The 27488-nt window shown below is 40.3% G+C and overlaps 1 protein-coding gene and 1 pseudogene across 7 annotated transcripts; both read right to left on the bottom strand.

The window, feature by feature from the left end:
• Positions 1-10762: 10762 nt before the first annotated feature.
• Positions 10763-14019, bottom strand: LOC122321851 (protamine-like). 7 transcript variants are annotated; one of them, XM_070282759.1, is made up of 3 exons: positions 14000-14019; positions 11087-11506; positions 10763-11041 (listed from the first exon to the last, which is right to left on the bottom strand). In XM_070282759.1, exons 2-3 carry the CDS (start codon positions 11435-11437, stop codon positions 10967-10969), a joined length of 426 nt encoding a protein of 141 aa, XP_070138860.1. In that variant the 5' UTR covers positions 11438-11506; positions 14000-14019; the 3' UTR covers positions 10763-10966. The 7 variants fall into 7 exon arrangements, with proteins under 7 accessions (XP_070138860.1, XP_070138855.1, XP_070138856.1 ...); XM_070282754.1 differs by lacking the exon at positions 14000-14019 and adding an exon at positions 13309-13466; XM_070282755.1 differs by lacking the exon at positions 14000-14019 and adding an exon at positions 12882-13041.
• Positions 14020-18339: 4320 nt separating this feature from the next.
• Positions 18340-20464, bottom strand: LOC138927473 (uncharacterized; annotated as a pseudogene).
• Positions 20465-27488: the final 7024 nt, after the last annotated feature.

The following is a 27488-nucleotide window of genomic DNA, read 5'->3' as shown; positions in this document are numbered from 1 at the left end:
GTTTGAGGTGCGTTCGTCAATCCGAATGGCATCCGCTTAAATTGGTACAATGGTCTGTTCGGTATGGTGAAAGCTGTTTTTGCTCGAGAATCTTTGTCGAGGCATATTTGCCAAAAGGCGTCTTTAAGATCAATCTTAGAGATGCAGTGAACCGGTGGGAGACGGCTGAGGAGTCCTTCCATAATAGGAATAGGATAGGCATCCCTCACGGTTACTGAGTTAAGTTTTCGAGCGTCCAAGCACAAACGTACTTTGCCTGGCTTGACGTGAAGCATAACTGGTGAAGACCATGGTGAACTTGGCGCTTCTTCAATTACGTCCATTTCAAGCATGCGATCTATTTCGTCACACAGCAATTTCTCTCTAGCGGGAGAAATTGGGTAGAATCGTTGTTTAATTGGTTTTGCGTCAGCGACTTCAATGTTGTGTTCTATCAAGGAGGTGTATCCTAGTCCATCTTTTTCAAATGACGGAAAAGAATGGATAACTGTCTTTAGTTGTGCCTGCTGCTTGAGACTTAGAGGCGGTTGCAAGGAATCTTGTACGGAAATTTCATTTAAATTACTGGAATGTAAAATGGATATTCCAAATCGTTTCCAAAAATCTATTCCGCAGATCACGTCTTGCTTAATTGAAGGAACTACTAAAAATGTGAAATCGGCTGATATGGAGTTGTACGTTAAAGGAAGTTTAATGAGACCTGAAACGGACTGTGATTGTCCATCTGCGGTTCGAACTACACCTTTTGTATTACTAGGAAAAGGGTTTCGCGATAGAACTTGTTGTGCTAAGCTTCCTCCTATAACGCTTTTGTTAGCTCCGCTGTCTAGCAGGGCTAAAAATTCTTTTCCGAGAACGGTAAGTGTGGTGAATGGTCGTATGTCTTCCCCCTTTCGTACAATAGATGAAATGGTAAAGCTTCGCAAACTCTTCTTTTGGTTCCAAAAATCGCGTATACGTTGAGATGATCTTGCTCTTCCTGCAGAAGAATATGGATTACAAAATATTTCTTTTCTACGTTGTTGGTATTCTTTGAGGCGGATATGGTAAGGCTTAATTGGTCTTGAAACTGTAGAACTGATCTGTGAACTATTGACACTGGAATGAGTATCTATTGGGTCCGAGGCTATTGGCGGATATCCCCTCTCGGATTGCGGCGGACATCCCTGGCGGAGTTTTCCGAATTCGCGTTGCATTTCTGGCAGCTCGGCTTGTACGTATCAAGCAAACCGCAACCATAGCAGAAAATTCGCCGTGGCTTAAGGCAATCATGATACCGATGACCTAATTCCTCGCAATTCCAGCATTTTATTTTCTCAGGTGATCTAATGGCCAAAACCTCACCTGGAAATTCCTCTTCGATCTCGACGGAAATTTCTTCAGAGTCTTGTTGGGCACTCAATGCTTCCACAAAATTCTTACGCATGACGGGTCGGGTCGTTGACCGCATTCGAAAGCTACGATAAAATTCTTCGTGCCTATGGCACTCCTTTCGCAGACTAGCTAAATCTGGGGTGTCTACATGTAGTAGTTCTAGTTTAAGGTCTGACCTTAGGTTGTTCCTAACTTCGATAGCGATGTCGCCATCTGACATTGGTTCGCGCAATGAATCGGATATTGATAAGATGGAGTCAAGGAATTCATCAAAACTCTCGTTCGCTCCTTGCTTTCTGCGTCTAATAGCATTTTTAATATCTCGGTCTGATCTCTGATCCTGGTATCTTTCCTGCAAGTGACTGCACAATTCGTACCAATTCATGTGTTCGGATGTTCTATGGATACGCCAATAGAATGAGAGTGCTGGTCCAGCAAATAGAAGATGAGCAAACTGACTTAGCAAGGGAAAATTACCATTAAGACACTGAGAAGTTAAACAGTTGACTCGGTAAATAAAATCTTCGATTGGAAGGTCGTTGGTCGTACCACTGAACTTTATACGCCAATTGGAAATGACGTTAGAAATCCTATCTGGTTGCTCTAGTGAAATATCACTTGACCTGCTATTTGGTGGTCGAACTCGTTGGCTGTTGTTGCGCGCATTGCTAGAATTACTGACTCGTGGTAATGGAGGTGCTAATTCGTTATCCCATTCAAGTTGGGGTTCCTCTCGCGGGTCTCGAGAGAATATATTCAAATTCCTAATCGCTGTAGTTATTTGGTCTCCAATGGAGGCTGTAATACTTGCTCTATAGCTTTCCATTGAGCTGGATATAATTTGCTGAATACGTTCCTCTTGCATAGAGTTTTGTTCCCTAGAAATCCTATCCTGTACGGTCTCGCGTCTGGGGTTCGAGCTACCTGCTCTGGTTCTCTGATTATTTGTAGTTGGGTTGTTAGAAAGCTGTGATCTAGTATTCATACGAGATCTTGGAATGGCTCCGGAATGATTTGGGTTAGAATCCTGGTCAGTCTGTAAGTTGCTTGGCACTCTACGCTCAGAAGGAGTACATTGTCTATCTATCATCAAAGCTCGCGGACAGCTTTGCCTGCAATTTGGACAGGTATCGTTTGTTTCAAGCCATTCTAACAGACATGCTTTGTGAAACTTGTGCTTACATGGGGTTTCCATAATACTATCGCTAGGGTTCGTGTCATTGCAAATGGTACACAACACCTGACTCTCCAACGGAGTGGCTGCTATGTTTTCGGTACTTCTCCTAACAGACATCTTCACGCAAGATATAATAACGGAAATTGGCGATAATAATCTTAATCAAGATTCAAGACGTAAATAATATGATCGATAATAATTTTTTAGAGGCTTACCTTCGGTTCTCACATGGCATTGATTAGTAAGTTTTAGGGCAGTAGAGATTTATTTTAGACTAAGTGCAATACAAAAATATACGAGAAATAGATGAGGACTATTTCGATATGAACCAAATATAGACAATCTCACTCTTGTTTTCGCAAATGAAGAAGAGAAAGAAACTAGACTGACATGGTATAAAATCGAATTAGGCTCAATAATAAAAATCCTATGCCTGTCCAGTCACCTTTTGATTTGGATTCGATTGAAATCCGTTTTCCTTGCGTACTGTATATCCACGGTCTGTGTCCGATATCCTCAGAGTCACAATAATCCACTGGTCTACATACACAAGCGCTGCTCTACTTTAAATATCAAATTTGGGAAGTGGCCAAAAGAAAGGGAAAAGGGAAAATTGTCTGGGCATTCGCTTGGCATTATCCTGACGGATTCCTGCCTTTGTACTGCCCCAACGTTGGGCGCCATTAATAACTGTAACGAACGCGTACAGTAAGTCCTAAAGTTAGGTACAGTAAACTGTCCCTAACACTGCACGGGTGGTCTCTACCGCGCCCCTCTGTCTACTTGGGGGACGGCTTGGCTCAGTCGAACGGGGCGTGGGTATGGGCACGGCAAACTAGACTGTGTACGTTACGGAAATTTGTCGTAGACAGAGATAAGGAAGTGGGAAAAGGAAAGTGGTAGGAGTCGGCCGATCCTTGGGTGGTTTATACTACTGACCCTATTGAATGAAAGACTAGATGTTATTGTCCTTCGTCTATACCCTCCCTTCCATGTAGACTTTACCCTAAACAGTGGGGTCTACCCATATTCAACTGCCATGTTTGACCCGAAGTGCTCTAAATAAAAAGAATTTATCTCATGTTCATTATATATAATTAGATATAATCAAAATAAGGCAATATAATCCATAGAAAAATACAATTTATAAGAAAAAATACAATTTAAGAAATACAATTTAAAATAATATTTTAAATAGAAAAGTAAAAGAAAATGGCATGGATTTCCCATTGTATTCGAATTCGGCAATTACTTGTTTACTCACTCAGCTTTTCCGACTCTGCATCGATCGTTGGGCCCAAGAAGATGAGGTGCTTTTTGCTGTTTACTTAATTAAAAGTAGAAAGAATACATTGGGAAAATACCTGACCACTATTTCTGATTTTATCTGCTTATAAAACTACTTAAAATAAGGTCCTAGGCTAAATACCTCATACTCCTTGGAGCTTACAATTCGGTACTCTATAGACAACTAAGAATTTATAGAATTAAGTTAAAGAAAATTATACATGATTTCAGTTGGGATTCGATACTAATTTGGCGCAGCTATCGAGGTTCGCCTTGGAAATATTGTTGTGCAATTAAATATTGCAATTAAATATGAATATATTAAATATACACATGCTCGCAGGCAAGGTTCATGTTTTTCGCACTGTGTAATACTGGCATGTGGTCTATTCAGGCTCACAAAAGAAAATTGTCCAAAATACAGAAACTGTCACTAACAAGTGGCTGGTTGCTCGCTGAAGCACAAAAAATAAACAAAACCGAACTGCAGCGGCAACAGTTATTTGTTGTTGTGAATGTTCTTATTTTTCCTCTACATCCTGATCCTCCCTAATGCACGCTACTTGGGGCTTCTCGATCGCTGGTTACATAACTAGGCGGTCCATGCGAAGATCAGGTAGCTAAGGGTGCCCCATTTATTCCATGTTGGGGGGGTTACTGGGGGTTCTACTGGTTCAGCTCGTCTTACGCCCGATCCAATGGCCAAATTCCAAATGCAAAGCCAATCAGGCTGCACCTGGTCGGAATCGTAGCACCCTGTGGCCCCTGAGAAAGCATTGGTCGGGTTAGCGTATTGGAATTATTTAAACACTGTCTCACCTTGCAAATTTAGTTTTCCCAACACGATCAATAACTATTGTTTTTAATTTTGTTTTAGGCCGAATGCCTCGCTGCGCAAGGGTTTTCCTTCTTTAATTTATCACCACACGTGTTTGTCCAATTTTCCTATCACTTTTGGAATATGCGGATTTAAACTTCTTACTCGGCCAAAGATCAGGAAAGAATAAACGCAAAGAACTTCTACGAGCTGCAGCATACCCATGCTTCCATGAAACTTCCCTACCTAACGGAGTAATCGTATGATTTTCTACCTACTCTGGTCTGTTTATGCAAGTGTGGGTGGGAATGGCACATGCATATGCATTTCTGTTCCCATATGTTGGGTGGATACAGTCGAGGAACGAAAAATTGGCCTACCTATATGTTTGTTTTTATCTTTGGGTGGATACAGTCAAGGAAAGAAATAATGGCCTGCCTATATATTTGTTTTCGTTTTGAAATGAGGTGCACACTACACAGGTAAGTCGTCTATCAAGGTGAACGCCAAGGTACGTTACGTCGTTAGCTTGAGGGATCTGCATACCGTTTAGTAAAAGCGGAGGGCATGTTTGTCTATTAAGAGTAAACGTTATATGTTTACACTTTTGTTCCGTTTTTTTAATGCCCAGTCGGACAGCCACCTTTCCACTATTGTGAGATGATTAGCCAGTTGGGTTTTGCCTGCGTTGGGCATCTGGAGCGACTAAGGATAGCGGTATCATCGGCGAACGTTGACGTTGTTAGTTGTGCGCTCGTAGGAATATCCGCAGTATACAAAACATATAGACACGGCCCGAGTGCGCTTCCCTGTGGAACTCCAGCTTCGATGGTGTAGTCGCCCGAAGTAGCTGCGTTGCATCTCACTGAGAATACCCTATTGAAGAGGTATGATTCCAGTAGCTTGTGGGTGTATGTTGGCAAATACGTTTTAATTTTGTGCATGAGTCCGATGAGCCAAACTCGTTCGAAAGCTTGAGATACGTCGAGGAAAATAGCGCTGCAGTATTCTCGTTGTTCGAGGCTGAGCGTATTTCGAATGTTATCTGTTCACTTGTTCGATGGTTCCATGGTTTCTTCGAAGCCAAATTGGTGTGGCCGGGATGATATTGCAAGCTTCCAGATGTGGTATTATGCGAGTTTAACAAGCATTTTTCAAACAGTTTAGACAACCAGATAGAAGGCTTATTGGTCTGTATGATGACGGAATTGTGTGTCTTGGTCCAGGCTTCGGTATCATTATAATAATGGATTTCTTCACTTTTTTGGGAATAGCCAAGATTAATGATTCCATAAATAGTTTGCAGACGACCTCTATAGCGCATTTTGGAAGTTCGATCAGCATCTTTGGGGTCAATAGGTCACACCGGGAGCCTTTTTTGGTTTTAGCCCTCTTATGACTTTTTCGATTTCGTTCGGCCGAATGAGGTGCGGCTGGCTGAGGGGAGGACTCTGGCTGAATTACTGCAGGAGGAATGAATTTGAGGCTGGGTTTGGCTGGAAGACACTTTGAGATGTGTGGCGAATGTTTCAGCTCGGTCTTCGTTGCTGCGAGCCCAGCATCCCGAAGAGTTTCTTATCGGGTGGTCGTTTCAATTGGGGCACTAAGATTTGGGTGGGCCATCCACAGGGGGTACTTTGTGCTTTGTTGGCGATAGATTCTGGATGTACCTCAGCTGTGCATTTTCTTCCTGTTGGTGAAGAGCCTGGTCGAGTGATCGGGTTGCTTCCTAAGGCGTTGTTTTGAAGCTGGTGATCTGCTGTTTTGCCAATCACGACGCGTGCGCCTCTTTTCTCGCACGAGCTGTTCGATTTGCTGATTAGATTTGAAGTGTTTGTTTCGGTCTACTTCTTTCCTATGAGGAGTAGAGATTTTAGCTGCCGCAACGAGTACTTCTTCCAGGGCGCTCGTAGTGTAGTCGATGTCCGATTCCATGTTAAAATCCGGGGCGAGTTCTATGTGGGCACTCACGTACTTTTTGTATTTTAGCCAGTTTGTTTTGTCGTCGTCAGACTGAAGGGGTGTTCGGTTATTTCTGGGCTTTGAAGAAGCGTTAGAAGCACGGACGAGTGGTCTGATGATAAGTCCGAGCCTGCTTTGCTGCTTATAATATTGCGAGGTATGTTTTTTGTCACCGCAAAATCAATAAAGGTCTGGGAGCTTTCGTGAGTCTGTTGGCCAGTATGTGGGACTTCCAGGGGAAACGTAGTCCCAGTTTATTTTTCACATTTATAATTGCATTGTACAATTGTCTTCCTTTGGAGTCACTAGACGTGATCCCCAGTGCGTATGTTTGGCGTTGTAGTCTCCTGCGGCTATAAATCGATCCCCAAGTGAATTGTAGAAGTCCATAAATTGTCCTTCCGAGATTGAGAAGCGAGGAGGGCAGTAAACGGCAGCAATTGAAAGGATTCCGTTGCTTGACTGAATTTGTATCGATGTGGCCTGCAAGAAGTTTGTTGCAAACCTTTTGTGAAAAATGGTGTTTAATTCGTTCTCTGATTAGAACTCCCAGTTCCGCCGTGGGCTTTCCCATCTGGATGATCTGTGCGGTAGATTGTGTAGCCTCTTATATGAAAGTTGTATTTGCTTGTAAGATGCGTTTCCACAGTAGCATAACGTCAATATGGTTTTTCGGTCAAGAATTGTGACAATTCTAGTTTATGCCGTGAGACACCATTGGCGTTCACATTGATATTCGTAGCGCCCTGCATAGATTATTTGGACTGTTGTGCTACGAGCAGCTGTATCACCATGTTCTGGTTTTGAACAAGCGTTTCCATGGTCGTTTTCATGAATGACATAAGCTCCATCATACTTTATTGGAGGGTAAGCATCATAGTTTCCTTTGTGCTGTGTGGCTGTTCTGGGGCCTTTTGAGCGCTTTGAGAGTTAGGCTGAATTAAAATTTACCTTCCAGATCGTAGAGCATCGGCATAGGAGAAGCCGTTGGTTGGTTAGTGGACCGAATGAGGATCTCGCAGCTTTGCGAAGAAGACGTCTGGCGTGGTTTTTGACGAAACGTACGCATTCTGTGGATTTTGGTTGCGCGTTGCGGTCGCTTGACGCATGCGACTCTTTTAACTCCTTATACACAATACATCCTCTATAGTTTGCCGTATGGCTGCCTCCGCAGTTTCCACATTTCTTCACGGTACTGTCCTTGTTTTGTAGTGCAGCAAGCGGACTTGTGGGCGTCCCCGCAGACTACACAGACAGCCCGAAGTGTGCAGTAAGACCTTGTGTCCATACTCTTGACAATTAGTGCATTGCACTGGACCGTTACGTTTATGTGGCTCTTCAACAGTGATTTTCCGATGCAAAGATATTGCAGGTTGTAGATTGGGTGGACTTCGTTCTTCTTCAGCGACCTGCTTTCAGGCTCGAGCTCGACCTTGAAGAGGGTTGTGGCTTTTTATCTTTATTTAGAATGTTAATAACATTCTTGGCGGCGAGCCCTTTTCTTTAAGGGCGGTTTTTATTTCCTCGGCGGTAACATCAGGTTTCTATTCCCTTTACTACCACTTGTAGGCCCTTACTGCTTTTTCAGCTGGTACGTGTAATAGTTTTTTTCTGTACAGTGTCCAAATATTTTGACACTATTCGGAAGTGCTCTTCAGTCTTGGTTTGCACCTTTTTTCATGGATGTTTCTTTGATAAGCGGAACAACATGAAAGTTTTCCCGTTCCCGATCAACGACGCAATTTTTTGACCAGGGCACTCGAGCTTTTTTCCCTAATATAGATTGGAATGGGGCTTTGGGTTTTTTTTGCGGTGTCTTGGGCTGGTTGGTTTTCCTCAGCCTCCGCCAGTAGGGCAAATCTGTTAGTAGTGGATCTGTCTGGTTCATTTTCGTTATTCAGGACACGGTTAAATTTTTGTTTTGTTGCCTGCCGGATTACTCTGCGGGCTAAGCTTGCGCTTAATTTGGATGTAGCGATCCATTCCAGTCTGTGTGCCGTTGCCGCTTGGCACTTTCCGAGGTTGTTGTTTTTGTACTCGCTGTAGTCGTTGACGTCGTGGTACTTTGAGTTGCAGGGTTTTCGCTGTTGTTGCAGAAGTTGTAGCGCTGCTTGTTGTTGGTGCGAATTTGTTTCCGATATTGGAGGGGGGTTTTTACACTGCGAACTCATGACGCGGGAGTCGGAGTGAGCAGAGCGGGTGAGCAAGACCGTGCCCTTTGGGTTTCAGCGGTCAGTAAAGCCGGGTTGCTTTTTAAGCGCCGATTTTTTCCACTTCGGTATCGCGGGTTGAAAAGTAAGAGTAGAAGCCGTTTCTTTGGTTCACTGAACTTCTACGCTCGTTCTTTTGGTCGTTGCTCAATGAGCTCATTGCGTGGTACGTATTTTTTTTTTTTTCAATGCACTAGTTTTGGTTTAGCACATTACAACTGTTATAAAAAAAAAAGCTTGTCTGTCGCTTTTAATAAATTGTATTTCAGTGTATTTTCGCTTATATTGGCGAAAATATAAGCGAAGTGAAGTTTTCCCGGAGCTCGGACAAAGCACGTCCGCTCAGTTCGGTAGTTCGATTACTACGGTATTTAAATGCGTTTTTTTTCTCAGTTTGTCACTGTTACTGGGTTCACTTTCCTTTTTCATGTTGGCCATGTCCCTTTGAGTAAGAAAAATGGGCTTTAATGGGTGCCAAAATCCAACGACAGGAAAGTGAAAAGAGGAGGCCACGAGACAATTTATGCCAGCTTGGTGAATTGTTTCGAAAATTGACAAATTATGGTCGTAAGTGCTGCGATTAGTCCTTTCTTTGCCCTTTGGCTATACTTTCTTCCTAGCCAACTGTCCCAAGGATGTCTCCGCAATATGCATTATACACATTTGCTGATATAGCATCCACTTCAGTGCGAGCGTTGCGTGTTATTAATAATTCAATTTAGACGTTTCACAACAGGCGCCGGGTCAAGGGGTTGTTGGCAAGCTTCAAACACGCAATCTTGCGATACCTTTCCGCCCCAATCAGCCCCAGTCTGCCCCGTTCACCCCTTACTTCCTCCGCATTACCTTTCCCATTTAGCGTTCAGCGTTAGCAGTTACCCGTTCCATTTCCATAGCGGAGACCTCATTATATATTCATGGAAGTTAAGTGCGAAAGCTCATATAATGGAATAATAAATTGAATTTAGTCCATGGGCTTGTACAGCTGCATAAACAGATACACGTGCTACGCGCAGCGAGCCACGAGATACAAATGTATCTAAATGTACACCAACACCGTGCCACTTGTCCGACCTGTTCACGCGTTATTGGCCCCTATTTTTAAAAATCAACTTATCCATAATTTATATTTCCTCATAATTTTGAAGCAGTTCTGTACTCAAAACTGATATTTTTAAGTGACGGTAATATTATATTATCAGAAGTCTGCTCTTAAAACTCAATAAGAGTTTTATAATCTTGTACATATGTCCGATTAGACACCACATATATGCTAAACATCGAATACGATCTTCTGAATATATTGCCATCGGAATTTTTGAAAAAAAATTACCATTTCTCTCCGATAATATAAAAAATTTATTAAAAGAATAACAAAATCTAAGTTAAATTAAAATTGTTGATTTTGTAGTAACTTGGATTATTAGTGACTGGATCTTTGATGTTTAATGTTGATATAAATTTAACGGGGTACGGGATTGTTAGTATGATCCACAGGGGGAAGAATATACCAGACGCGACTTCTCATATTTGAATTGTCAGACTTTTTACATTTAATTAAACAAGAAGCACAGTCGTCGAACTTGTTGGATGTCTTTCTGGATTGGCAGCATTTGTCGAACTCCTTGTCCAATTTAAGGAATGCCTGATGGCTTTTTGACAGAGTTTTGTGAATAAACGAACTTTCATTCCTTTAAAAATCCACTATTCCTATCGCCATCTCCCACTTTTAGACTCGAAGCACTCAAAACGAACAGCAGAGCTACAATAACACTACCTTTCATTTTAGCAGAATAATAAAGACTGATTAGCTTGCTTTCGCGGCGGTATGCGTGGTACTATTATAATAATTAAATAATCTCTGTCCGAATAAGAGAAACATCGAGCATGCTCTTGCGAATATTTTTTTCTACCCTTTCCTCCCATTATAAAAACTTTATTAGGCCGAAAAAATAATTTATGCTTTATTAATAATATAGACTGTTTTGGAAACCTAAACCTTAATTTTTCAGATCAAAATTAGCCGAGGGCAGAAGACAGGGATTGATTGAAGACGACTTAGATGAGCCACCAATAGCACATCAAAATTAGCAGGGGCCAGAAGACGGGGATTGATTGAAGAAGACTTAGATGAGCCACCTAAGATTTCTCGCATTTTTCAGGATTGCACACTTTGCGTCTTTTATGTCTTTCACTAGTTGTAACTTTGCAAGCCTGCGGGATTTCAGAAGATTAGTTACAGGATAGTAAATAACTCACCATGCGCCGGTATATATTTTTTTTTTCCTCGGATAAACGGCACAAGGCTCTGGCCGCCCTTCTAATCAGTTCCTGTGGCTTCATGGAACTGTGTTTTTCCCGGTAGGCACGCACGAAGTTAAGGTATCCATTATTCATAATAGGACCGGGCTTGCAGGTTTTATTAGGTTTTGACTTGCACGTCTTCTTAGGCTTCGAGCACTTCTTCTGTTTCCGGGCATATGTAGGCTTTTTCTTGGCCTTGCAAGACTTCCCTGTCAGCATACCTTCAGTGGAGGGCTCGATCACGGACAGGATGCTCTCGTCAGATCCCACCGAGTTCAAGTAATCGTCGAAGATTCTCTTGTCCATAGTTTAGCGATGATCCGTTAAAGGTAAAAAAGATCCGTATAAAGTCGTATCAAAGCCGTATAAGTTTTTCTGAAAAAAAAAAGTGCGATAGTAGGAATTATCTGCTGAATATCAAAATGAGGGGGCTAGAAATAAGAGATTGCATGCTTTTGCAACTGCATCATGTTTACAGAGGCCAGTTACTTCAATTAAAAAAAAAAAAAAAATTATAATGAGCTTATACAAATTAAGAGCCCTTTGCTATGCATTGTTGCATTTTCGAAAAGTTTAAATTTTCTAATTTTCAGGTTGCTAAAGCAACATTCAATTAAATCAAAGCTCTGAAAACCTTTCTGATTAAGCTGCTGACAAAGAGCTAAAATGAAGATAAAAGCCAAACACGAAGCAGCTTAAACTAAGTAGAAATCGAGAGGAGCAGAGGGCGTCGAGTGATTATCACTAGCAGCCAGAGTAGTTGCCATTTAACACGCACAACGAGCAGCAGCGGCAGCAACAGCAACAACATCCACAATATCAGCAGCAGTTGCAACAATGTTTGAGTAATTGTTTGCCGTTGCAGCAGCAGCAGCAGAAGCATCAACAGCGAAAGCATCAGCAGCAACTGCAGATGCAACAAAATTTGCATGCAAACACAACCCCTCTTCCTGCCACATCGACCCTTTCAGGTCCTGTCGCCGACGCTGGCTGCACACGTAACTGAACGGTGGCAACAACTGCAGCAGTAGTTTCAACAAACAATTAGCGCCACTTGGATTTATGTTTACGAGCGGCTGCCTCGACATTTTCGGCCACAATGACAGTGCAGCGTCCCCGCTTGCTATCCCCTTTATGGTTGTCATCGGGGAAAAGTTGATCAATCAGGGCGTATAATTTATTTACGATTTCGACGGCAAAAGAAAACTAAGAGCACCGATTAATTACCGACTTTTCTCCGATGGAAACAAAAATCGCGGTATGATTTATCGTCGCCCTTCGCTGGTAACTGCATGTGGCTGCAGCATGTAAATGATACCATTAATAGGCGGAGGCGTGGTAAGGTCCTCAGCATTAGTTTAAGGCTAGATAGGCGGGCAATACCATCCGACATCTAGACAAGCACGCGGCCCGGTCCAAGGGCGTTGCCCGAGGAAGCTTCTAACACTTTCACTCAACATGCTTTGCAACCGTACATTGGCTTTGGCCAACTCGCTAACCCCACAAGATATGTAAACTCACGCGATCCGTACTACGATTCAAAATAAAAAAAATTTAAATTTATACCAATCCGAATAACAATTGAAAATTTAAATAAAATTTAGATTTATACCGATCTGAACTACGATTGAAAATTTAAATAAAATTTTGATTTATACCGATACGAACAACGATTGAAAATTTAAATAAAATTTAAATTTGTTCCGATCCGAACTACGATTGAAAATTTAAATGAAATTTAGATTTATACCTATTTTTTTTTTAGATGCAAAAATTATTCCTAGTTGAAAGCTGGGATGAATGCCTGGCACCGGCACCAAGACTTTTCACTCTTTACTATTTATTAATAAAATTTCACTCGATAAACAATTTTTTTTCACTATTAATTTAGGAACTGCTTTCTCAACGTTTCAAAGTGTACTGTATATAAATTTTGACCGATCAAATCCCATAGAAAGGATTATTTTTTGGAGGAACCGTTCATTGGCTTTTGCAAATTCGCTTACCGGACGAGATATGTAAACTCACGCGATCCGTACTACTGAAATTTTAAATTAAATTTAGATTTATACCGATTTTTTTTTAGAAGAAAATATTTTTCCCTGCTTTACTGAATTTAATTTATTAATTTATAAAGAAAGGAATATTTTTTGGGGGAATTTATTTTTCATACTCACCAGTCGTTGATTTTTATTATTTTTATATATACAACTTGTCACTGTAATTTATATATTTTTTTTTTTCAAAAAATAATTCAGAGACTATACTTTTAATTTTGCGTCTTGCTTCTAGCCGGTTGAAAAATATACTGATGCTTTCTATACAAATTCCGCCTTATATAGGCAGGAATTCGACCTCACAGCCTACTACAAACTAAATTTTTCCCCAAAAAACCAAAAATTGAATATTGACAGATTTGATAGAAAAATGCCAGCCTGTTGGTTTTTTGGAAAACCTGGTCCTGCTCTTTTAAGCTTAAGAGTGCTCATGTCTGCGATGGCATGTTTAGTTTCCTCCTAGGCGGCATAAATTATGCGAAACCATTTTTATTCCCTCTACTGCTCGTAGTGGAAACTCTTTGCGGCTTATTAAAATTTCTACCTAGCGGGCCAACAAACCGATATCTTTTGGTAGCTAAGGGAGGCAATTCATTGGACATGTGTGAGGTTTTCTATTATCTGTAAAATGTTATGATTTATTATGAGTGGGTTCGAGTTGATGTTGCGGCCATAAATTGCGACCCTTTGGAGCCTTTGCCGTGGGCCTAATTTTGGCTATGTTTATGCCCTTGCGTTCGCCTGGGCCTTTGCCTCTCATCTTTGGTATGTGCCTTTGCCAGGAGCAGTTAAGTCAATTAATTGGCCTTACATTTATTAGTTTTTCCTCGCCGACTCCCTTCCGGCGGCGGCATAGGTGCCGTGATTTATTATTGCAGGAATGCCGAAACAACAAAGGAAAATTCTTCGGCTTTGACTTTGGCACGCATTCGAGGATGAGTAGTCCAGGTGACAGTGGGGCTGCCTCGACATTCCGGGAGGTGTGGCATTTGCATATAAATAGATATGTCGGCTAAAATATGAACCACATGAGCCGGGTGCGATTCTATACTTAGTTGTTGTCAGCCCGCGGCGGATTTGCGACAGTTGCGTGTGGCGATAAGGGAAAATTTCAAGTCTTCTCCTCGGATATTTTCCATTAAATTAGTTTTAGTGTCAAATGCTGACACCCAAAATGTCGCCTTATTGTCGCCTAATGTATCGCACTAAATTATTAACTGGCTCAGAGCAGAAATACGCATTAATTCTATCAAAAATTAAGCGGAATTTTAACGGACAACAGGGCTTTAAAAGATTGATATGTTTTCATTTAAAATTTTTTATTTGTTAATCAAGATACTATACTCCCACATGACTATATGGTACAAATTAATGACATGGAAATTATCAAAAGTATCCACCAAAGCCCTGTTGCTGTTGCTCCTGACCGAAGCCCCTCCAAAGCCTCCGAAACCGGCTTGTTGCTGTTGTTGCTCTCGACCTCCAAAGCCTCCGAAGCCGTCTTGTTGCTGTTGTTGCTGTCCAAACTCTCCTCCAAAGCCGGAAAAGCCTCCACCGTATTGCTCTTCTTGCTGCTGCTGTCCCCCGAATCCTCCATATCCACCAAAGCCAAATTGGGGACGAGCCATGGTGATGGCAAAGAAAGCAAACAAGCAATATCGTATCGTATGTTTTCAAAAAAAAAAAATAGTTACCAAATATTTCAATATTTCAAGAAAGCAAACAAGCAATATCGTATCGTATGTTTTCAAAAAAAAAATAGTTACCAAATATTTCACTTCGAAAAAAAGAGTAAGGGTATGCGTACTGTTCGAAGGCACATGAAACACTATTCCTCTCAGCGGAAAATCTTCCTTTTATAGGAGATTCAGTCAAGCACAGCTTGACATCTCGTCTTTCGACTCGGTCGAAATGTCTTGCTCATATACTTAGTGGGAAGGGGATCACTCTCGATAATGAAAAGTTCTCGACACATCGGTTTCCGGCCACCGCTGGAACTTGATTTATTAAAGCCATTACCAGGGTTAGACCCTGGATTTGGACATAAGGTTTCTAAAGATACAAAAAAATTACAATTCACAACGAGCTGAGTTTTCTTTAATGAAGTATTTATTGAAGTAAATAACAGATAATGCTTAATGCTTATCATTTTTATTTCGATGGGCGACGGCGACGTGATCCTTGAGGATCACATAAGGATCATAACATATATTATTAAGGTTTTTGTTTTTATATCTTTGAAATTATACTCGTTGAATTGCTTGTCGACTTTAAGGAATGCTTGGAAGCATTTATCCCTAAACTCTTCCAAAATACGTATGATCCTCCTCACATTCTGATGGAAGTAAAATTTTCTTGTTGAGAGCTTGTTTCAACAGTCTTGTTATCAGTAGACTTGCGGCATGAATTCCAATGTATGTAATCATACTATTTTTATGATTGTCAACTTATTTCAAAAAACATCTTAATCATATAAAAAATTCTCTCTGTTTCAGAAAGGGACAACCTTTTATTCAAGCTTATGTATTCTCACTGGATTTGATTTTATTTCTTAGGTTTAAAGTTTAGGTTCTTAGGGTTAAGTTTTTCTAATCTTTTCTTATTGTAAGTAAAGCAACTTACAAAAAGCCAATTGATTAAGCCAATCACACTTGTCTACAGATCTATAATTACTCTCTTTGTACAATTTTTTTTTAATTTTATAAATAATTGAATTTTTGTACAAAAATGATTTAGTTTGAAGTGGATTCCTCGGTTTAGATCTGATCTCATACAATGCTAATATTCAAGCTTTAGCCACAAAAGACTCAGAATGATGAATTGAATTTCTTTTCAAGTCTTGTTGACAAATTTGGCTGTAGGCCATCCTGCCATCACTTGGACCAAGTCCTGATACATGAAGCCGCACATGTGAATGCTCATCGTTGCATCCTTGGTCCTTATCTACTTGCAATCTTTTCCACTCCTTTTTCACCCCGTGCCACCGGTCTAATAACTTAAAATCCTATAATAAAGCTTCTTACTGCCTCTCTCGTGGCATAGCCTTCGTTGCTCTAACAATAACTATTTTTCTTCGGATTTGGCTTTGGCTTTGGCTCCAGCTTCAACTGAGTTGTCAAGGCTTTCTGCCACCGCAAATGTGCAAGTCAAGTCAAGTGCATACGTCAGTGGTTTTATTCAGCCAAGCCAAACCCATTTCCCCGATTTTATTCCTTAGCCCCGGGTCCCAGCCAACCAGGTCTAAGTGCATAGCATCCATATCTGTTTTCATGTTTTTTCTCATTTTTGGTTTAGTTACTATTCAGATTGAATTAAGATTAAATTTTTCATGGCCGAATCTTCGAAATCGAAACTCTTCCCGGAGACTCAAGGGTGTGGATCCCGGCTCGCTGCCAGATAATAAACGCACTATTCCATTCATACAAGAATTTTAAAATCAATTCAATGAAAATGTTAAAAGAATTTACAAAGATATTGTTACGAAGTTGATTTCGAAATGACTTAAAGTTCATGGCCTGAACACGTATGGCTTTGCGGCAATCCCAGTCAGTCATCTCCTGGGATATTCATTCCGGACTTCTTATCTGGCCCTGCGCGCAGAATATAAAAGTTAAATATAACATAGTATCAGCATAAGACCACAAGCTTCAGAAATTAAAATTCATAAAGTGACTTTCTCTATATTTTTCAGATAATTTTCTCCAAAGAAATCACCCTACTATTCTCAGTGATTTCTAAGAATTTTGAGTTTGTTCACAACTTTTGGACCAAAGATGTGTGGTTTGCTTTGCGTGTGTTTTTTAGCCACTCTGTTTCTGCTTCTCTAAGTAGTTGGCACCCTTGGGGCCCAAGTCTGAAGCAGAAAATCTTTTTTCTTCTTTTCGCCGAGGGTCTTGGTAGACCCGTCTCGCATCTTTTCCCAACTGGCCACATTACATGTCAGATACTACTCTGCATATCTTTCGCAAATCACATCAACGGAAGTGGTAACAAATACCAGGACAAACCTATGTTTCATGTGGCTATTTGAAATGCAAATTTTGTTTGCAAACTTCAATGATTTCTCTTCACATTTCGGTGGCTTTATTCGTTCGGTATTCGGTTTATCCCTAGTTTTCGTTATTCCAATTGATTAGCTGATTTGAACATCAAACAGTAAAAGTTACTGATTTATACCGGAAATTGTCCTGAGAAGAGAAAATCACAAAAGTAATCTCTTTGTTTTATTTATGAAAGACCTTATTTAAAAAGTACATACTCGCTATGCCACAATCTTAAACCATTTCAGCCATAAATTGGCATGCCAATTGATTACCTAATTCATTTTTTTGTACTCCGAAGTAAGTAGCTCTCTCCCAGTTTGCCACAAAGTGTACCTTTCCTGCACATTGGCATGTCCTACTTTAGGGCCCCATCCGCCAACAAGGAAGTCAAACTCTTTGGCAGTTTGCCATCAAGTTGCGCTTTAAAAGTGCGTGCAATCGCCTGGGTGGGTCGTTGGTTTAAGGATTCGATGGGTAGAGGGGGATGGTGGTTGGGCGTGCTGGTGGTTGGCTTGGGCGTCAAGGGTTAAGTGTTTTAAAGTGAGCCGCCATTCAGGTCGTTTCTATGTTATCGCAATTTACCAAGCACTCCAAGCCCCGGGAGGCGATACCTCACGTGTCATTATCTTAATTTAAGGCAAGCCATGCCCGGCACGCCCCGGCCCGGCTCGGCCCGGCTCCCTGCCCCAAGACTCTCCAGTTGATAGAGCTTCTTTCAGCTACCATATCTCTTACGTGAATACACAATTATGTATGTGGCACTGTGCGTGTGCATGTGGGGTGGCTTAAAATTAAATTTCTCATGCTTAGAGAAACGAGGACCCGTACCGTTGCTCATTACTATATAGTCACAAGGATGGGGCCCGAAGATGCCTGTGGCTCGTTAGGTTACTGTGTGGCCATATCTCGACTTGAGATTCGTCGAGGGCTCTCCGAGCTCTAGTACATCATTCCAAGAGGGTAAACTAACTATATGAATAGGTGCCCCGAAGTGCAATGAAGGAAAAAAACTTCTTAGGGAACATCCTTTCAGGATGGGTTATTAGTATGCAAGAAACTAGGTATGAGATTAAGAAGAATAAGTTATCAGAGGAAGCTACCAGAGAAATACAAAGTATCATATTTTATTTAAGTTCATTTGTTGGTTATAGTGTTTTAACAAGAAAAGTGTTTCCAGCTTAAAGTTCCTGATTCCTTCTTAATGCTTTTATAATTTGGTTTATGTCGATTCAAGACTAAAATCCTACTTGTTGCATTTTTTGCGAATATCGCTTTTAAGATCCTGAAATTTAATTATTACCAAGGAAAACGTAAATACAACACACAACTTGGCAATGCTCTTTTCCGGCCCAATGCGGCAATCAATGCATGGGGAATGGCATCTGAATGCATATTGAAAATGTGCATAAATTCTGGCGGAGTGGGCCTGTGCCGCCAGGGGGAGTGACAATGCCGTCTGCTTGGTATTTAATCAGCCCACACCTCCAAACTCACACACTCCGCCCCCAGCACCCCCAATCAATTATGCAATATGAAAAGCCAAGGCTTGTCCGTGGCAAAACGAAAAATCGAAAAGCATTTGCGGCAGTTTCTCAATTCGAGGCGAAGGCAGCTGGCACGCCTGAGGGTGTGGGGTTTTGGGGCTTTGGGGATGTTGGTGCAGGGTTGTAGGTTCGGGGCTCAGGGTATGGTAGTGGGCTGTCGGGACAGACGGCATCGGAACCGGACCCCCGGGCTGCGTCGACGTCTGCATTGCACCATGCAAACTCGAACAGCAACAACTCATTTTTTCCATTTTGTATTATTGACAAAGAGGGGTCTGTCGACTGCCGATTTTCATTGAATATTTTTCGTTCAGGGCGAGCCTCTGCGGAGGCCTCTCCTCCCAGCTCAACTCTGGACTCAGAGTCACGGCTACGACGACGACAACGGCCACGGCAAAGGCTCCGGATCCGGATCCGAGTCCGACTGGCGTCGGGGCCGGGGAGCGTGTAAGAAGTTTGTGCCAAAGGCTAGCAAACAGTTTGCACCAGCAGCAATGCTGCCCGCTCGAGACTCTACTCGACATTCTGCTGACCTCAACTTCAACTTTTCAACTTTTCAGCAACAATTTTGTTATGCAATTTTGGCCCTTGTGCCACACACGTTCCAGGAGATCGCCGGCCAGCCCCCCTTTCTGCTGGGCTGTCATAAATGCCTGCAGTTTGCGGAGTGAAAGTGATTTTCGGCTGCGTTTCCCAGTGAAAGCGCCGGTTGCTTTGGTTGGTTTATTGCTTTGATTGCAGCTACTAACTTCGGGCTACGGAGACTGATTATGACGGCTGAAGTACGAAATTCTGCGCCTCAAACAACAATCCACATACTGAACTAGAGAAACCAAAAATTAGAGGCTAAGGCCACATCTCAGGTGATCCATCCAGTGGCGGGAACTTACCCAAATGCGGACCAGGAGGCGCATCACCAGGATGGGACCCAGGCACAGAATCGTGAGGAGGCGCAGGCTGGCAGCATGGCTGGTAAAAATCACCAGCTGGCAGATGGCCGTAGCGAAGCATCCGAACATCACCAGGTTAGACAATAGCACCAAAGAGCTAATGAAGCCCAACTAGCAGCGCTGAAAGAGGAGTAGAGGGAGCACTTAGGGGCCACAGGACAAAGCGAATCTCTTACGGGAACTAGGAGGGCCAAATTAAACGGCAACAACAGGGCCAAATGATGGCGGAACAGGGACTCGAAAAAGAGCCAGCTGGAAGACCTGAGAATTTCATGCCAACTGTGATTTGATTCCGAACCAGCAGGCTCCTCATACACCAGAGGTAAATAGTAGAACGTGTTTACAGGACCAGGAGAGTTAATACTTATATGAGACTTTCAAGTCTCATATATAACGTAAAAATACTTACAAAAAGCAAATACACCTGGTACAAAAAAATTATACACGTCACAATCAGCTCGTGTATATCTGCCATAATTTCTCGATTGCCCAAAATAGATGTTTGCAATTTTGATTAAAGATATCCAAAACAGTATTTGACTGACAATAAAAAGATTATTGGATTGATTTCTAAGCAAGTAGTTTTATAATCTATCGTTAAAGAATCAAAACCCATATCTCAATTACTCCAATCTGAAACCAAATATCTTTATACATTTTCATCGACCATTATCCTCAATTTAATCGGCCGTGTTTTGGATTTCCATTCATCAAAAGCTAACAATAACTTAGGTTTTGAGCCACCTCAGTCATTGTACTTGTAATTAAGGGAATCTTGCCCCAGGTTTCTCAGCTCTGCATGTTAGTTAACTAATGGTTTACAATTACCAATTAACAGATTATGCATTGAACCAAGAACGTTCCTTGATGGCTGTCCGAATCAAAGCATTCAAAACAGTGCAGGCAAAACAAAATAATTTAATTTAAAGTCATAATGTGCGCTGCAAATATGTGTTGTAAAATATTCCAACAGTTGAAGTTCAACTGAAAATTGAGTGTCAGTCAGGCAGAGCGGCCACAAGCATCTGAACTACTATAGTACATGCTGTAGCAGAAATAATAAGAGTTACGAAAACAACGAAAACATAATGGCCACTGCAATGCAACTCTTGCATATTGTGCAAACAATAAACATTGTTAATTAATTACAATAAACATTGTTACACTGCGAGTAATTCCAAATTTATGAACAGCCGTGATCTGTATCGGCTGCCATTGGATCAAAATATTTTAATGACATCCGAAGCATTTGCATAAAAATTGTGGGAATGTTTTACATCAAATGGGTATTTAAATTTGATGAATTTGATAATAGCTTTGAAATTTTAGTTTTTAAAAACAAATAAGTACACGCTTAAGAGATTACGCTGCAAAGTGCCAAACTTATTCGAAATGCAGCCAAAATCAATTTGCGGAATCCCTTTAGGGACTCTCATAAAATTCACTTTATGAAGCTTATATAAAATGGAGCTCTTACTTGGAGCTTTTGATAACTTGTGGCAGGCATATTTTCGAGGCACTGACTATAATGCCTCATGCGAGCGATATCATTATAAATAATGACTTTGATTAAATATGATGTAATCCTTTGCCGTGGCTGCCGATTCTGTGATGATTTTTTTTTTCATTTTTGTGAATGTTGCAAACTTAATTAAACATTAATCATAGCACCCGGCAGATACGGTGAAGGGCGACGTTAAGGCGATTTCAGGATGGTACGGACAAGTGCTTTAATTAACGGCGACTGTTCCTGGTAACTGACCATAAAGGATTTGCATTATTAATTGATCGATTTTCAGGTCAATATTCTACGATTCACAGGGGAAACTCAACACTTTTTTCGAACTGCACCTACCATACCTCTTTTTTTATGCCATATATGTATGTATGTACCTACATACATATGTGCAGTAATTTTTATTTTATTATTTTTTTATTTTGGCACAACTGTCACGTACGGCGTGGAGATGGCCGACAGAGATACTCTGGTTCATACACTTACCATTTCATCAAAGGAAATCGAGCTTGAATTGATTTTGCGCACATCCATAAGCCGTCCCAGCCTCCATGTAAGTGTACCTTGGTCCTAATGTATGTCATTTGGTCGGCAGTTATCTTCGGCCCAAATGCACAAAGGGGCGGTAATTTTCTTACATTTTCTCCTTTTTTTGCACAAAAAAAAAAAAACAAAAAGCCCCAAAATCAAGGGTGGCAATATCTGTTTGATTTTCTTTCTTGTTAGCTAAGGAAAGGAAAGGGTAGAAAAGGGTAAAAAAAAATATTCGCAAGAGCATGCTCGATGTTTCTCTTATTCGGACAGAGATTATTTAATTATTATAATAGTACCACGCATACCGCCGCGAAAGCAAGCTAATCAGTCTTTATTATTCTGCTAAAATGAAAGGTAGTGTTATTGTAGCTCTGCTGTTCGTTTTGAGTGCTTCGAGTCTAAAAGTGGGAGATGGCGATAGGAATAGTGGATTTTTAAAGGAATGAAAGTTCGTTTATTCACAAAACTCTATGTCAAAAAGCCATCAGGCATTCCTTAAATTGGACAAGGAGTTCGACAAATGCTGCCAATCCAGAAAGACATCCAACAAGTTCGACGACTGTGCTTCTTGTTTAATTAAATGTAAAAAGTCTGACAATTCAAATATGAGAAGTCGCGTCTGGTATATTCTTCCCCCTGTGGGTCATACTAACAATCCCGTACCCCGTTAAATTTATATCAACATTAAACATCAAAGATCCAGTCACTAATAATCCAAGTTACTACAAACACATAAAAGTAAATTGACTCGTAATCGCCGGCATGGTCAGAAAAAATCAATAATTTTAATTTAACTTAGATTTTGTTATTCTTTTAATAAATTTTTTATATTATCGGAGAGAAATGGTAATTTTTTTTCAAAAATTCCGATGGCAATATATTCAGAAGATCGTATTCGATGTTTAGCATATATGTGGTGTCTAATCGGACATATGTACACAGATTATTAAAGCTCTTATTGAGTTTTAAGAGCAGACTTCTGATAATATAATATTACCGTCACTTAAAAATATCAGTTTTGAGTAGGGAACTGCTTCAAAATTATGAGGAAATATAAATTATGGATAAGTTGATTTTAAAAATAGGGGCCAATAACGCGTGAACAGGTCGGACAAGTGGCACTCGGTGTTTGGTGTACATTTAGATACATTTGTATCTCGTGGCTCGCTGCGCGTAGCACGTGTATCTGTTTATGCAGCTGTACAAGCCCATGGACTAAATTCAATTTATTATTCCATTATATGAGCTTTCGCACTTAACTTGCATGAATATATAATGAGGTCTCCGCTATGGAAATGGAACGGGTAACTGCTAACGCTGAACGCTAAATGGGAAAGGTAATGCGGAGGAAGTAAGGGGTGAACGGGGCAGACTGGGGCTGATTGGGGCGGAAAGGTATCGCAAGATTGCGTGTTCGAAGCTTGCCAACAACCCCTTGACCCGGCGCCTGTTGTGAAACGGCTAAATTGAATTATTAATAACACGCAACGCTCGCACTGAAGTGGATGCTATATCTGCAAATGTGTATAATGCATATTGTGGTTTTGCGGAGACATCCTTGGGACAGTTGGCAAGGAAGAAAGTATAGCCAAAGGGCAAAGAAAGGACTAATCGCAGCACTTACGACCATAATTTGTCAATTTTCGAAACAATTCACCAAGCTGGCATAAATTGTCTCGTGGCCTCCTCTTTTCACTTTCCTGTCGTTGGCTTTTGGCACCCATTAAAGCCCATTTTTCTTACTCAAAGGGACATGGCCGCCATGAAAAAGGAAAGTGAACCCAGTAACAGTGACAAACTGAGAAAAAAAAAACGCATTTAAATACCGTAGTATGCATAAATTACTCAGGAGCTGACATTTTCCCACATAAATGTGTAAATGAGTCCCCGTTTTTGGACTTTTTTTCGGCCTTGCCGGGAATGAAATTGAAACGGAAAAGCGGACATCAAGTTGGGGTAGGTGGAAACTCAATTGGAGAACTTGTTGCACTGGCTTGTTGAAACAAGGTCTGCAAAAATAATCAGTACACTTTAATAAGTAAGACTCAATATTATCAAAAAAGCAATAAATAAAAACTAACCGAAAAATCTAATAAAAATGAATTGAGCTTTCAATAAATGTAGTCCCCCAATCAAATTTAATCGAAATTGACTAAATGGACGGCCAAATAAAAATTCACTTAGCTAACAAGAAAGAAAATCAAACAGATATTGCCACCCTTGATTTTGGGGCTTTTTGTTTTTTTTTTTTTGTGCAAAAAAAGGAGAAAATGTAAGAAAATTACCGCCCCTTTGTGCATTTGGGCCGAAGATAACTGCCGACCAAATGACATACATTAGGACCAAGGTACACTTACATGGAGGCTGGGACGGCTTATGGATGTGCGCAAAATCAATTCAAGCTCGATTTCCTTTGATGAAATGGTAAGTGTATGAACCAGAGTATCTCTGTCGGCCATCTCCACGCCGTACGTGACAGTTGTGCCAAAATAAAAAAATAATAAAATAAAAATTACTGCACATATGTATGTAGGTACATACATACATATATGGCATAAAAAAAGAGGTATGGTAGGTGCAGTTCGAAAAAAGTGTTGAGTTTCCCCTGTGAATCGTAGAATATTGACCTGAAAATCGATCAATTAATAATGCAAATCCTTTATGGTCAGTTACCAGGAACAGTCGCCGTTAATTAAAGCACTTGTCCGTACCATCCTGAAATCGCCTTAACGTCGCCCTTCACCGTATCTGCCGGGTGCTATGATTAATGTTTAATTAAGTTTGGAACATTCACAAAAATGAAAAAAAAAAATCATCACAGAATCGGCAGCCACGGCAAAGGATTACATCATATTTAATCACAGTCATTATTTATAATGATGTTGCTCGCATGAGGCATTATAGTCAGTGCCTCGAAAATATGCCTGCCACAAGTTATCAAAAGCTCCAAGTAAGAGCTCCATTTTATATAAGCTTCATAAAGTGAATTTTATGAGAGTCCCTAAAGGGATTCCGCAAATTGATTTTGGCTGCATTTCGAATAAGTTTGGCACTTTGCAGCGTAATCTCTTAAGCGTGTACTTATTTGTTTTTAAAAACTAAAATTTCAAAGCTATTATCAAATTCATCAAATTTAAATACCCATTTGATGTAAAACATTCCCACAATTTTGATGCAAATGCTTCGGATGTCATTAAAATATTTTGATCCAATGGCAGCCGATACAGATCACGGCTGTTCATAAATTTCGAATTACTCGCAGTGTAACAATGTTTATTGTAATTAATTAACAATGTTTATTGTTTGCACAATATGCAAGAGTTGCATTGCAGTGGCCATTATGTTTTCGTTGTTTTCGTAACTCTTATTATTTCTGCTACAGCATGTACTATAGTAGTTCAGATGCTTGTGACCGCTCTGCCTGACTGACACTCAATTTTCAGTTGAACTTCAACTGTTGGAATATTTTACAACACATATTTGCAGCGCACATTATGACTTTAAATTAAATTATTTTGTTTTGCCTGCACTGTTTTGAATGCTTTGATTCGGACAGCCATCAAGGAACGTTCTTGGTTCAATGCATAATCTGTTAATTGGTAATTGTAAACCATTAGTTAACTAACATGCAGAGCTGAGAAACCTGGGGCAAGATTCCCTTAATTACAAGTACAATGACTGAGGTGGCTCAAAACCTAAGTTATTGTTAGCTTTTGATGAATGGAAATCCAAAACACGGCCGATTAAATTAATGGTCGATGAAAATGTATAAAGATATTTGGTTTCAGATTGGAGTAATTGAGATATGGGTTTTGATTCTTTAACGATAGAGGATCCTTATTCGCAGCTTGTTGGTTTTTTTTTGTTGTATTTCTTTTATAAACCCCCTTGGGACTGTATTCGAAATTTGCGCATTTTACTGGATTTTTTGAGAATCTTTTTCCAACTTTAGTTGCTTATTTTTTCGAAAACCTCCAAAAAAGGTAGCGACGCGCCCGTTTAAAGTTCTGCTCCGACTTTCTACCGCCCGAACCGGACCGATCTCGAACCGATACCGAGTCCAAAATATATAACCGATTTAGATCTCTAGAAGGGTGTGGTGATGAGAGGGTACCTCCTTGTTGTGATGATTTCGGTTTTTTTTATTTGAATTTTTGTTGCTTTTTGTTGCGAATTAAATTCGACAGAAAAAAAGGCATCACAAAAAATTGATTTGAAATACAATAAAAAAATTACAAATTTTTTTTTAATTTATTGGCTCTATTTCCATTTGCATTTGTGATTGCCTTTTGTTTTTGTTTCTTTTTTTTATTGTATTTGATTTGTATTTTAATCTTGTTGTGGTTGCAGTTGTTATTGCGCTGTTGGTGTAATTAATGCATTTTCACACAAACTCACATAACTCGCGGCGCACAGATACACCAACGCACTCACACACACACGCGCACTCAGAGATAGATGGGGAGACGGGAGGGCCATTCTTGCCGTATTTATATTTATTTTTTTTGTATAGATAACAATTTTTATTTTTTTTTGCTTGTGTGTGTTTAGGCGGCGTTTTTATTTCATTGCTTTTTGTTTTCTTCTTTTTTTTTTTGCTTTTTGCCCGCCTGGACGCGCGCGCTGTCCGTTGCGACTTCACTCCGTTTGGCTTTTTTTCAGTGTGACCGTAGTGCCAAGGAAAAAATTGGCCACCATTTGCCGCTGCTGCCTTAAGAGTTGCCACCCATGCACTATTTGACATCGTCTGTAAAGTGCTTTACGGTCACACTAAGTGTAACCGGTTTGCTTAACCAACCGGTTAACTCGATTCGGAGAGGGAAAATTTAAAAAATTAGAATTAAGCAAAGACATATATTTTTTTTTTTTGTAATAGCAGGATAACGTTTATTTAAAACTGTCCTTTAGGGACAACCATTAAATGTTATCACATAAACTTCACTTATAGATAATTTTAAATATTAATATGGTAGAAATAAATTAGAGTAGTAAGGGGAGGTCCAGCGAGTGTGGCCTTTTTAGTCTTCTGGGCTGGGGTTCGGGTGATTATGAAGCCTCTGCATGTAACACGCGCCGCTTCTTTGGATCTCGTCCTTGACCCTAGGGAAATTGAGAACCTCGTGGATGGTGCGAAAGCCCCAGAGCTGTATTCCGTACGTCCAGATTGGGCGTATTATGGCCTTGTAAACGAGGAGTTTAGTGGAAGTTCTCAGCTTCGATCTCCTACCCATTAGCCAGTAGAAGGATCGAAGTCTTTGTTCAGCCGGTTTCCTCTTCTTAATCAGATGGGGCCTCCAGGTGAGCCTCCTGTCTAGGGTGAATCCCTAATCCAAAAGACATATATTTTGAGACAAGATAGAAAAATAAAATAAATTTATTATTTTCTTAGTCATAGGTTTTGTTAGCCTTTCTACAATCTTTGATAATTAATTAAAAAATTAAAACAAAAAAATAAAAATAAAAAAATTAACAATTTTGGAAAAAATTAATAATATAATTACACTGACGAGCAAAACTGTAACACGAGTTCAATGTTTCAACTTCGAAGGTCTGTAACTTTTTTTCTAAGGCACGCATTTTAAAGATCTTAGTTTTTTTTTGTAGGTTATATAATTTACTACTATTAAGTTAAACTAGAAGCCATTTGATATAGGTTAAAGAAAATGACACGCCAAACTGTAAAAAAAGTCAAATGTTACAGTTTTGCACTCTG

Source organism: Drosophila bipectinata, unplaced genomic scaffold (assembly GCF_030179905.1).
Source record: "Drosophila bipectinata strain 14024-0381.07 unplaced genomic scaffold, DbipHiC1v2 scaffold_273, whole genome shotgun sequence".
NCBI lineage: Eukaryota > Metazoa > Arthropoda > Insecta > Diptera > Drosophilidae > Drosophila > Drosophila bipectinata.
Note: the sequence above shows the minus strand (reverse complement) of the source record. Positions and strands in the feature narration are given on the sequence as shown.

Coding starts and splice junctions, on each gene's coding strand:
- LOC122321851 (XM_070282759.1), bottom strand. CDS start 11,437: ATGGACAAGAGAATCTTCGACGATTACTTGAACTCGGTGGGATCTGAC. Junction 11,042..11,086: donor AAAATATATACCGGCGCATG/GTGAGTTATTTA, acceptor GAAATCCCGCAG/GCTTGCAAAGTTACAACTAG.